General features: G+C 44.3%; 1 protein-coding gene across 4 annotated transcripts in view; it reads left to right on the top strand.

Moving 5' to 3' along the window:
* SACS (sacsin molecular chaperone) overlaps positions 1–13,351 on the top strand; it is a 90,892-nt gene that overhangs the window by 38,360 nt on the left and 39,181 nt on the right. For 3 of the 4 annotated variants that reach the window (XM_056561760.1, XM_056561761.1, XM_056561759.1), the window contains exons 4-5: positions 10,189–10,276; positions 12,653–12,738. In XM_056561760.1, the coding sequence (XP_056417735.1) occupies positions 10,189–10,276; positions 12,653–12,738 (174 nt within the window). Of the gene's footprint in view, positions 1–6,842; positions 6,870–10,188; positions 10,277–12,652; positions 12,739–13,351 lie in introns of those variants that run through there. The other variant, XM_056561762.1, reaches the window with a different exon arrangement.

Below are 13,351 nucleotides of genomic sequence, written 5' to 3'. Positions count from 1 at the left end.
CCCTAAAAAGTACTGGAAGGATTAAGATTTTTTAATAGAAGTAATTTACAAATCTGTCTAACTTTCTGGCACCAGTTGATTTAAAAAAAATAAAAAATAAAGTTTTCCATGGGAGTACCCCTTTAAAGCCTCCTATACTTATAATGTTATGACTCTGCTTCTCTGAGTCTATACAGCAAAGCATATTGCTTATTCTAAATCCTGTAGTGATCAGTGTAAAATACTGTGAAATACAGGGTGCAATTTTCATGAGCTTTTACAAAAAAAAACACCAGACATATAAAAAAATGTGTCCGTTTTTTTCGTTTTTGATTGGTCATTGATTTTGTTTTTTTTCATATCAACTGGCTCCAGAAAGTTTAACAGATTTTTAAATTACTTATATTAAAAAATCTTAATCCTACGAGTACTTATCAGCTGCTGAAGTTGAGTTGTACTTTTCTGTCTGACAATTGTGCTCTCTGCTGACATCTCTGCTTGTCTCAGGAACTGTCCAGAGTAGCAGCAGATCATTATAGCAAACCTCTCCTGCTCTGGATGCTCTTGACAGTTTCTGGGGCAGAAAGAAGTGTCAGCAGAGAGCACTGTGTTCAGACGGTAACAAAACAACTCAACTTCAGCAGCTGATAAGTACTGGTAGGATTTAGATTTTTTAATAGAAGTAATTTACAAATATGTTTAACTTTCCAAACCAGTTGATATGAAAATAACAGTTTTTTCATGGAATATCCCCTTTTAATCCTTGTCTCAGAGCGATTTCTGTACTGGAGCCCCATTATTTCTATGGGTCCACAGGATAGAGATTGCTGCAAGCTGAGGAGTGAAGCGATTGGGTTTGCACTTCTTCCTGCTTATTCTCCTCATCAGTGGGCACTAGTTCTTTGTAGTATTATCTAATGTAGCATATCTAATGCTTTGATGATACATCCCCTTTAAAGGAGTAGTCCAGTGGGGAACCCAGTGGTGAACAACTTATCCCCTATCCTAAGGATAGGGGATAAGTTTGAGATCGTGGGGGGTCCGACCGCTGGGCCCGCCGCGATATCCTGTACGGAGCCCCGACAGCCCACGGGAAGGGGGCGTGTGGACCTCCGCACAAAGCAGCGGCTGACATGCCCCCTCAATACAACTCTATGGCAGAGCCGAAGCGCTGCCTTCGGCAATCTCCGGCTTTGCCATAGAGATGTATTGAGGGAGCGTGTCGGCCGCCGCTTCGTGCGGGGGTCGACACCCGCTATCTGGCCGGAGAGCCTGGCCCCCGTACAGAAAGATCGCAGGCGTCCCCAGCGGTCGGACCCCCCGCGATCTCAAACTTATCCCCTATCCTTAGGATAGGGGATAAGTTTTTCACCACTGGACTACCCCTTTAATAAAAGCCAAGATTTCCTACAATAGCTATTCAGTAAGAAAAGAATGCTCAATTTTTCATAAACATCAATCATTGCTGTGTGCTGCTCAGTATTATCTTTGATGCTCCTCTACATAACCAATTTCTTAACAACTTAATCTCCGGTGTCACGTGTCTTGAATTTATGGGGAGGCTCGTGAACAGGAATAAAACATTACATAATTTGGCTAGAGGCCACATCTTGATTCACGGCCCCTTCATGATTTAAAACAGGTGCCCAGTGTTCTGGAGGTCACAGTGAGGAGACACGGAGCTGGATCCAATTGGAGCTTATTAGATAAACGTAACCATGACTGTGTTCTAAAATCTCTCTGCTGGAATCCTTTTCTTTAGATTCTATTAAAGAGACATTGCAGATGTTTCTGTGTGATGCCTAGTGCAGGCCTGAGGAGGTGGCGTATAACCTTCTTTGAAATAAGAATTTGCTTTGCCTCTTTTTTGTTTACAGCAGGGGCTCTCAACCAGGGGTACGCGTCCCCCTATAGGGGTACACCAAGGGTTATGTGGGGGTATGGCAATTTGCTGACAAATACCGGCCATGCATTAGCTAGTATTTGTCAGCGCAGAGCGAGGATTGGATGCCGCATTAGCTCACTATATTGTAGCTGCGGCCACTTTAAGTGAGTTGCAGTGGCTGTCGGGCCTGATGTGTGACCTCCCTGACGTTTCGCGGAGGTTCCGGCACAGCGCAGAAGGACATCACCCGTCAGTGCAGCCCTCCGACTCCTGCCAAACGGGATAGACACAGGCCTGGTAAGCCTGCTAAACCAAGTGTAACACCGCAGTATGGGAGGGTGTTATGGTATGTATCTCATATATTGGACCAGGGGGATAATGGCACAAGGGGATTAAGATGGAGGAGGATGGGCATAATGGCACAAGGAGATTAAGATGGAGGGGGAGGGGGATAATGGCAAAAGGGATATAAAATGGAGGGCGGGATGATGGCAAAAGAGGATCAGAGGGAGGAGGGAATAATGGCACAAGGGGATTAATATGGGGGGGGGGGAGGGGTAATGATTCCCCCCCTCCCCTTCATCTTAATCCCCTTGTGCCATTATTCTCCCCTTCCTCTGATCCCTTTTGCCATTATCTGATTATGGCAAAAGGGAACACGAGGGAGGGGGGAATAATGGCACAAGGGGATTAACCCCTTAAAGGGGTACTCCGCCCCTGGCATCTTATCCCCTATCCAAAGGATAAGATGTTAGATCGCCGCGGTCCCGCTGCTGGGGACCCTGGGGATCGCCGCTGCAGCACCCCACCATCATTACTGCACAGAGCGAGTTCGCTCTGTGCGTAATGACGGGCGATACAGGGGCCGGAGCAGCGTGATGTCATGGCTCCGCCCCTCATGACATCACGGCCCGTCCCCTTAATGCAAGTCTATGGCAGGGGGCGTGATGACCGCCACGCCCCCTTCCCATAGACTTGTATTGATGGGGGCGGGCCGTGACGTCACAAGGGGCGGAGCCGTGATGTCACGATGCTCCGGCCCCTGTATTGCCCGTCATTACGTGCAGAGCGATCTCGCTCTGCGCAGTAATGATAGCGGGGTGCTGCAGCAGCGATCCCCGGGGTCCCCAGCAGCGGGACCCCGGCGATCTGACACCTTATCCCCTATCCTTTGGATAGGGGATAAGATGTTTAGGGGCGGAGTACCCCTTTAAGGACGCAGCCCTTTTTCACCTTAAGGACGCAGCCCTTTTTTTGCAATTCTGACCACCGTCGTTTTACACATTAATAACTCTAAAACGCTTTTACCGAATATTCTGATTCTGAGATAGTTTTTTCGTGACATATTCTTCTTTATTTTGGTGGTAAATTTTCGGCGTTAATTGCATCCTTTTTTGGTGAAAAGTCCCAAAATTTCATGAAAATTTTGAAAATTTTGCATTTTTCGAACTTTGAAGCTCTCTGCTTGTAAGGAAAATGGATATTCCAAATAAATTTTATTTTTATTCACAAATACAATATGTCCACTTTATGTTGGCATCATAAAATGGACTTATAGTTTAGCAACATCTGGAGGGCTACCGTTTGGGCACCACTGTAACAGTTACAGTTTGGCACCCACTAGGAGCTAGGAGTTGCAGTTTGGCACCCACTAGGAAGGGCAGCAGTAAATATTGCTTACTGCCCCCTTCCCCCCCCCCCCACCCCCGACTGACGTTTCCCTACCTGCGTCTGTCTCCAGCGACAAAGGTCCCCACGCCATCTTCTTCTCAGGTACCGGCCTCCCTCTTCTCTCCCCGTTCTGCCCGACATCCAGGGGTGGGCAGAACGGGGGGTTGCCATGGCAAACCACTGTCCTGCGCTGCCATTGGTCATAATCAGTTCTGACCAATGGCAAGGGATAGGAGGAGATCGCAGCACTGCGACCTCACTCCTATCCCTCAGCTGTCACTGACAGCTCCGATCATCCCTATTTTCCAGGTGATCGGGTCACCAGAGACCCGATCAGCCCAGAATAGCAGAAAATCGCATGTCTGAATTGACGTGCAATTTTCTGCGATCACAGACATGGTGGGGTCTCAGAACCCCCCTTGGCGATGTGCCGGGATGCCTGCTGAATGATTCCAGCAGGCATCCAGGTCCGGTCCCCAACCGGCTAGCGGCGGGGACCGGAATTCCCACGGGTGTAAGCATACGCCCCACATCCTTAAGGACTCGGGATGCAGGGCGTATGCATACGCCCGGCGTCCTGAAGAGGTTAAGTATTACATTAGAAAGGTAAGCACACGTCATTATGAAATTAAGTACTTTTATGATATTTTCTTCATGGGTATTTTCTTGAGGGGTACCCGCAGACATACTTTCACCCTTTGGGGGTACAGTCGTGAAAAAGGTTGAGAACCACTGGTCTACAGAGTTGTGTGACGGCTTATTATTTTAGCATAGTAGAATTGAAGTTTATATTCGTTTTCTGGTTCAGGATAAATAATGTTATATCTTAGTAGTTAGGTTGTATCCCCTCCCATGGTAATACCAATTATGTCATGATTACATAATACTTATTTTTTTAACATTTAATTTAATTATATTTTAAATCCTCGTGGGGTTCTTTTTTATATGATCACTTGTACAGTTTACTGCATACAATTATATTAGAGTGACCTCTCCAACTCCTATGACAGCATACCTATGGACCCTGGCCAGCCTACTGTGATATTTGGCAATGGATTGCATCCGTTTAGATGCCGCAGTTGCTTCTACCAGCAGCATTTATGAGCTAACCCTGATGCCGCGGGGGGGGGGGGGGGTTGGTTCTGGATTTTCACCACCCGATCCTGCTGTTGTTGAAGAGAGAAGCCACCTCCGGGCTGTCCGGCTTCAGCTTACCCCTTCCCTCTTCATACAGAACACATGAACGTTTGGCACAGCCAAATGTTCATGTGTACGGGGAGGTTGGGAGAGATAATGGTCGGCCAAAATGTCAACAGAGGGGCGTTGGTTCCCCTTATGAACCAGGGCTCAGTATAACTCTCACTTCTTATAGCTTGGACCCTATTAGAGGGTACTTGGATGCTGTAGACAAAATGTATGGCCTGGACCAGTGTTTACCGAACCAGGGTGCCTCCAGGTGTTGCAAAACTACAACTCCCAGCATGCCTGGACAGCCAAAGGCTGTCCAGGCATGCTGGGAGTTGTAGTTTTGCAACATCTGGAGGCACCCTGGTTGGGAAACACTGGCCTGCACTATGTTTGGGCCATTAGAGGGTAAAGCTTTTTTTTTTCTTTTCAATGAAAAATCTATTGAATTGTATAGGATGACACATACGGCCGTAAAAACTTTAACAACCACATCATCCCCGATTCTCATCGATATTTGTTTGTCTTCCTGGAACTAGACATGAGCACTGTATACTTTCTATATCTGAGTAATGCATTCTGAAACCAGTTGTGTTGCTTTACAATCCACAGGGGCTTTATTAACTATCAATACTCCTGATTGGGTTTTTACTGGTTGTAGCATCAGGATTTTTCTCATTACTTTGCCCTTTCCCTCTTGTTTTTCTTCTTGTGCAGAGAATCAGATCTGATGATCTAATTCTAGATCTATGCTATCTGGTGAAATTTAAAGGGGTTATCCATCATAAGGTGATTTTAGCATGTACCTGGCAGACAGTAATGGATCTGCGCTTGTCTTGGGGCTAAATGGTTATGTCATGAGATTACCATAACACTGTGGCTAGCTTTTTATGAACTTGTATTTCCTGTTTGAATTTTCTTTTTTTGATTACAAATCCCACAATTCCATTTTCCTCCCTCCCGCACATCAGCCACCCCACCCATTGAAACAAAAGACCTGTGGTTTTCAATCAGGGTGTCTCCAGCTGTTGCATTAGTTGCAGATTGATCGCTCCACCCATTGAAGCAGACAGGCTCCCTATCATCAGCTGACTAGTGAGTCAGGTCTTGGCCGCATTGCAACCTGGGAAAAATCTGAGACAACAGTCATTTTGTATGCTGTTAAAAATAAATATTGGGGTGAAAATCACAGAAGAATTGTGAGAAAACCGTCACACACAGGTACAGACACTACATTATGAACTACACTAAATTTACAGCCCCTGTAGCATAGTCAAATAAAAAAAAAATCCTGGAATACACCTTTAATATAAGCTTCAGGTTGATAGAGCAGGATTTGCACAACAGCTTGATACTGTATATAGTGTGCAAAAACATGAATTATAATTTATAATCTGTTCATTTAATTGCCTGCTAACGATGGGTTTTGGAATCCAGTGGACGGTCTTAGCCACTGATTGACAGCGATCACTGTGTGCACATTAGCTGTCAATCACTGATTAGGACCTCCCACTGGGCTCCTAAATTAAAGTGTACCTGTTATTTTCAAAAATGTTTTATAAAATGAAGATAATAACATTATGGGGGAGATTTATCAAATCCTGTCCAGAGGAAAAGTTGCTGAGTTGCCCATAGCAACCAATCAGATCACTTCTTTCATTTTTAACAAGGAAAGAAGCAATCTGATTGGTTGCTATAGGCAACTCAGCAAATTTTCCTCCGGACAGGATTTGATAAATCTCCCCCTATATGTATATTTGTAATATATATTTGTTAAAAATTTTTTTTTTATATTTTTGGGTGAAAAAATTCCAGGGCTCTAGCTGCAGGAAGAAGACAGCATTTTTCACCCAAAAATATGCACATTTTTTACCCCCAAAAAATACAAATTTTTTTTAACCAATGTATATTGCAAATATCCATATAGGGGGAGATTTATCAAAACCTGTCCAGAGGAAAAGTTGCTGAGTTGCCCATAGCAACCAATCAGATCGCTTCTTTCCTTTTGTAGAGGCCTTGTTAAAAATGAAAGAAGTGATCTGATTGGTTGCTATGGGCAACTCAGCAACTTTTCCTCTGGACAGGTTTTGATAAATCTCCCCCATAGTGTTATTGTCTACATGATATAAAACAGTTTTGCAAATGACAGGTATACTTTAAATAATAGATTAAAAGTTATAGAGGGAGATTTATCAAAACCTGTGCAGAGGAAAAGTTGCTGAGTTGCCCATAGCAACCAATCAGATCACTTCTTTCATTTTCAACAAGGCCTCTACAAAAAGAAAGTGACGTCACGGTCGTCACGCCCCCTCTCATAGACTTGCATTAAGGGGACGGGCCGTGATGTCACGAGGGGCAGCGCCATGACGTCACGCTGCTCCGTCCCCCGTATCGCCCGTCATTACACACAGAGTGAACTCGCTCTGTGCTGTAATGATAGCGAGGTGCCGCAGCGGGGATCCCAGGCGTCCCCAGCAGCGGGACCGCGGCGATCTGACATCTTATCCCCTATCCTTTGGATAGGGGATAAGATGTCTAGGGGCGGAGTACCCCTTTAAGGGCTCATTCACACTATGGAGGTATTCCAGGCAGAGATCCCATTTGTAGCCATGCAATGCATTTCTGAGCACATTGAACATGGTCATTCTTTCGGCTGGGTCGGGGGTCCTGAATTCTGTAGTGTGAATGGTGCAGCAGAATCCTATTGAAAGCAAAAGGAGGCTGCTGCACCGTATTTTCAACAGGGGAGCTTCAGAGCGAAGTTCCGCTCAGAAAATATGTAGTGTAAATAAGCCCTAAAGGGTCACTGTCATTTAAAAAAATTGCCATCTTGTCCAGACATGTGGAAAGTTGTGATCGCAGCAGGTCTCACTCCTGACATCCCCTGTGATCACAAGTTACAGCGGGTGAACTGTGCAGCAGTGTGCGCCTCACTCCCTGCCAGTCAATTAAATCCGACTTTTTTTCTATGTAAGTTTATACAGTGGTCCCTCAAGTTACAATATTAATTGGTTCTGGGATGACCATTGTATGTTGAAACTATTGTATGTTGAGACCATAACTCTATAGAAACCTGGTAATTGGTTCTGAAGCCACCAAAGTGTCATCCAAAAATAGGAAAAAGTGAGAATTAAAGAAAAATAAGTAGATAACTAATATAGATAAAGCAAATCCTTACATATAAAAGTAATAAAGATCTGCTGGGACCTGTAATCACTATCTATGTCAGTGTTTCCCAAGCAGGGAGCCTCCAGCTGTTGCAAAACTACAACTTCCAGCATGCCCGGACAGCCTTTGGCTGTCCGGGCATGCTGGGAGTTGAAGTTTTGCAACAGCTGGGGGCATCCTACTTGGGAAACACTGGTCTATGTAGAGGAGAGGAGCTTCAGTACACACAATGTCCTAAAAAAAGTAATGGAGTCGCCCTCACCTGGTGTCCAAAGGAGCAGCTAACACTGGCACAGGTAAAGAGTACAGAACATGTAATACCTCCCTGTACTGTAGGGGGCGCTACCAGACACCAGTCAGTGCATACACTTCAGTAATACAGGTAAAGAGTAGTACAGAACATGTAATACCTCACTGTACTGTAGGGGGTGCTACTAGACACCAGTCAGTGCATACACTTCAGTAATATAGTTAAATAGTAGTACAGAACATGTAATACCTCCCTGTACTGTAGGGGGCGCTACCAGACACCAGTCAGTGCATACACTTCAGTAATACAGGTAAAGAATAGTACAGAACATGTAATACCTCCCTGTACTGTAGGGGGCGCTACCAGACACCAGTCAGTGCATACACTTCAGTAATACAGGTTAAGAGTAGTACAGAACATATTTCTGTACTACTCTTAACCTGTATTACTGAAGTGTATGCACTGACTGGTGACTGGTGTAGGGGGCGCTACTAGACACCAGTCAGTGCATACACTTCAGTAATATAGGTAAAGAGTAGTACAGAACATGTAATACCTCCCTGTACTGTAGGGGGCGCTACTAGACACCAGTCAGTGCATACACTTCAGTAATACAGGTAAAGAGTAGTACAGAACATGTAATACCTCCCTGTACTGTAGGGGGCGCTACCAGACACCAGTCAGTGCATACACTTCAGTAATACAGGTAAAGAGTAGTACAGAACATGTAATACCTCCCTGTACTGTAGGGGGCGCTACTAGACACCAGTCAGTGCATACACTTCAGTAATACAGGTAAAGAGTAGTACAGAACATATAATACCTCCCTGTACTGTAGGGGGCGCTACTAGACACCAGTCAGTGCATACACTTCAGTAATATAGGTAAAGAGTAGTACAGAACATGTAATACCTCCCTGTACTGTAGGGGGCGCTACTAGACACCAGTCAGTGCATACACTTCAGTAATACAGGTAAAGAGTAGTACAGAACATGTAATATCTCCCTGTACTGTAGGGGGCGCTACTAGACACCAGTCAGTGCATACACTTCAGTAATACAGGTAAAGAGTAGTACAGAACATGTAATACCTCCCTGTACTGTAGGGGGCGCCACCAGACACCAGTCAGTGCATACACTTCAGTAATACAGGTAAAGAGTAGTACAGAACATGTAATACCTCCCTGTACTGTAGGGGGCGCTACTAGACACCAGTCAGTGCATACACTTCAGTAATACAGGTAAAGAGTAGTACAGAACATATAATACCTCCCTGTACTGTAGGGGGCGCTACTAGACACCAGTCAGTGCATACACTTCAGTAATATAGGTAAAGAGTAGTACAGAACATGTAATACCTCCCTGTACTGTAGGGGGCGCTACTAGACACCAGTCAGTGCATACACTTCAGTAATACAGGTAAAGAGTAGTACAGAACATGTAATACCTCCCTGTACTGTAGGGGGCGCTACCAGACACCAGTCAGTGCATACACTTCAGTAATACAGGTAAAGAGTAGTACAGAACATGTAATACCTCCCTGTACTGTAGGGGGCGCTACCAGACACCAGTCAGTGCATATACTTCAGTAATACAGGGGTTTTACCAGTGAATGCCCATTCTGATTGGTCGGTTCTTTCAGCCATTGACACGTTTCACAGTTCTGGACCGTCTGTACATTGTATGTTGAGTCTGGTTTCAACTTACCATGGTCCAGAAAAGACCATTGTATGTTGAAACTATTGTATGTTGAGGCCATTGTAAGTTGAGGGATCACTGTATAGCAAAACAGCGGGGAAGTCGAGCATGATGCTGCACACTCCCTCAGCCTGAAACTGCCAGTTGCGGATAGTCTCAGGATTGAGACCAGTTGAGACCATGTTTTAAATGACAGTAACGCTTTAACATGCTTCCCATAGCTCATACTGCATGTTTAGCATGATAGGTTCTGTTGATGTAAATTAACATGTGATTTTCTGTTTTCTTTTTGCATTCTAGTTGTGACTCACATTTTCTGATTTTTTTATTTTATTTTTTTACCTGTCTCATAGTTATGTGACAGGACCAAGATTGAAGACCTGACCTCTGAGAAAACAAATATATATTTAAATCTCCAATCGAAGGGACTAAAAGGAGGAGGTAATTGTCATTTTTTTTTTAACTTTGTTTCCAATTGAGGCCATGTTCATACGGCAGCATTTCTGAGCAGAATTCTGGGGGAATATTCCGCTCGGAGTCCCATTGTTTTCAGTGGGATTATGCTGCACTGTTCACACGGCGAACTTCCCACAGAAGATGTTTCTGCCACGAAAATCCAGATTCCAGTGTGTGCAGAAAGAATAGACAAGTCTATTTTTTTTCAGCGGATTTTGCTCGAAAATGCATTGCCGTCTATAAGACGGTGCATTTCCAAGTGGTCATAGTGCCTGCCGGAACATACAAATGTGCCAAATGTTTGCCCTTGTTTTCCAGGCGGACATTCTGCACATTTTCAGCCTTGTGAACCAGGTCTGAAGAAGAACTCCAGCAAGCAGAATTAAAGGGGTACTCCGGTGGAATTATTATTTTTTTTTTAATTAAAGCGCAACTGTCATGAAGATTGGGGCATATAAACTAAGCATAGTCTGTGTATTGTGTGTAGACTATTAATCCAGCATTACTTTTACCTTCTTTATACCACAAAAAACACTTTTCTTTGGATTTTATATTCTTTCGGATAGGTGTGGCCAGGGGTTCGCTATGCCCTCCTGCCACCACGCCTATCCCCTATACCTCAGCGCTGGGACTGCTGTGTGATTGACACAGGTCCCAGCGCATGCGCCCCCTTTGATTTATTAGTGTGCACGGACCAATAGGAATTTACACAGCAAGCGTTGGCTCCCCCGGCCAGCACTCGCTCCTGCTGTCTGACATCGCTGCCCGTACAATGCTAGAGGCTGGGAGTGAGTGAGCTCTCTAGCATTGCACAGGCGCACGGAGATGTGAAACAGCGGGAGCGGGGGCTTGGTGGGTAAGCGATAACAGTTCCCGTTCTCCCCTTCTTTGTGTGTGCCTGCATTCACTAGAGGCAGAGAGCTCACTCGCTCCCAGCCTCTAGCATTGTACGGGCAACGATGTCAGACAGCAGGAGCGAGTGCTGGCCGGGGGAGCCATCGCTTGCTGTGTAAATTCCTATCGGTCGGCGCACACATATAAATCAAAGGGGGCGCATGCGCTGGGACCTGTGTCAATCACACAGCAGTCCCAGTGCTGAGGTATAGGGGATAGGCGTGGTGGCAGGAGGACATAGCGAAACCCTGGTCACACCTATCCGACTGTCAGAGACTGAAAAGATAAGTGTTTTTTGTGGTAATTACAACCGGAATAAAGAAGGTTAAAGTAATGCTGGGTTAATAGTCTACACACAATACACAGACTATGGTTAGTTTATATTCCCCAAACTACATGACAGTTGCGCTATAAAGGGGTACTCCGGTGAAAACCTTTTTTCTTTTAAATCAACTGGTGGCAGAAAGTTAAACATATTTGTAAATTACTTCTATTAAAAAATCGTAATCCTTCCAGTACTTATAAGCTGCTGAATGCTACAGAGGAAATTCCTTTCTTTTTGGAACACTGATGACATCACAAGCACAGTGCTCTCTGCTGACATCTCTGACCATTTTAGCAACCATGCATAGCAGATGTATGCTAAGGGCAGCATGGTGGCTCAGTGGTTAGCACTGCTGCCTTGCAGTGCTAGGGACTTGGGTTCAAATCCCACTAAGGACAACAATAAATAAAGCGTTGTTATTATTATTATTATAATAATGTCAGCAGAGAGAATTGTGCTCGTGATGTCATCAGAGAGCATTCCAAAAAGAAAAGAATTTCCTCTGTAGTATTCAGCAGCAAATAAGTACAGGAAGGATTAAGATTTTTTAATAGAAGTAATTTACAAATATGTTTAACTTTCTGCCACCAGTTGATTTAAAAGAAAAAAGGTTTTCACCGGAGTAACCCTTTAACTGCTGCCAGAAAGTTAAACAGATTTGTAAATTATTTCTGTTTAAAAATCTTATTCCTTCCAGTATTTATCAGCTGCTGTATACTACAGAGGAAGTTCTTTTCTTTTTCAATTTCTTTCCAGTAGGAGCAGATCCCCATAGCAAACCTATCCTTCAATGGACAGTTCCTGACAAGGACAGAGGTGTCAGCAGAGAGCACTGTGGTCAGGCTGAAAAGAAATTAAAAAAGAAAAGAACTTCCTGGGGGAGCAAACAACAGCAGCAAGTACTGGAAGGATTACGTTTAACTTTCTGGCACCAGTTGATTTAAAAAAATAATAATTGCTTTTCTACCAAAGTACCCCTTTAATCAGGACTGGACTAATCCTTGGAGCTATTTGGCTAGTTCTAGAAGTTGGGCTAATAATGCCTAATGGTGAAAATTCTTATTATCATGCTTCTAGTGTAGTCTATTGTTTTTATAGCCTAACAATTTATATAATGTAATATACGTTGCTTTATTTTATAGGTAAATTTGGACAGACCACACCACCCCTTGTTGACTTTCTCAAGGACATATTAAGGAGATACCCAGAAGGAGGGCAGATCCTAAAGGTAAATCAATGTTCCTATATGTCAGTGTTTCCCAACCAGGGTGCCTCCAGCTGTTGCAAAACTACAACTCCCAGCATGCCCGGACAGCCAACGGCTGTCCGGGCGTGCTGGGAGTTGCAGTTTTGCAACAGCTGGAGGCGCAGTGCTTAGGAAACGCTGCTATTTGCCGTACATACAGAATGACATAGACATGTGCTAAAAATTAAAGCACTGAAGAAAAGCGTACATGTTTTTGTTTAGTGCAGCTTTCTCCTCTTTTGGTTGTATAGTTTCTTTCATATACCGGTACAGTTTACCGCATTCTGTCCTGGTATTATCTACGGTAAATTTATACCTATACTCTCAATAAAAGGGAATGCCAGTTCGGGCAAAATGGGCATTTCCTTCTATATCCAATTTTTTGTGTAGTTTTAACTGTTCAAAAAGGATAACATAGTGAGGGACATATCCAAAAACTGGTCTTGCTTAGCTCAAGCAATCTAAGATTGTGCCAAATTATTAACAAGCTGTTTAAAGGGGTAATCCACCCCTAGACATCTTATCCCTATCCAAAGGATAGGGGATAAGATGTCTGATCGTTGGGGACCCAACGCTGGGGACCCCCGCAATATAG

The sequence above is a fragment of the Hyla sarda genome, chromosome 2 (genome assembly GCF_029499605.1).
Source record: "Hyla sarda isolate aHylSar1 chromosome 2, aHylSar1.hap1, whole genome shotgun sequence".
Taxonomy (NCBI): Eukaryota; Metazoa; Chordata; class Amphibia; order Anura; family Hylidae; genus Hyla; species Hyla sarda.
This window is presented reverse-complemented; position numbering and strand designations above follow the sequence as displayed.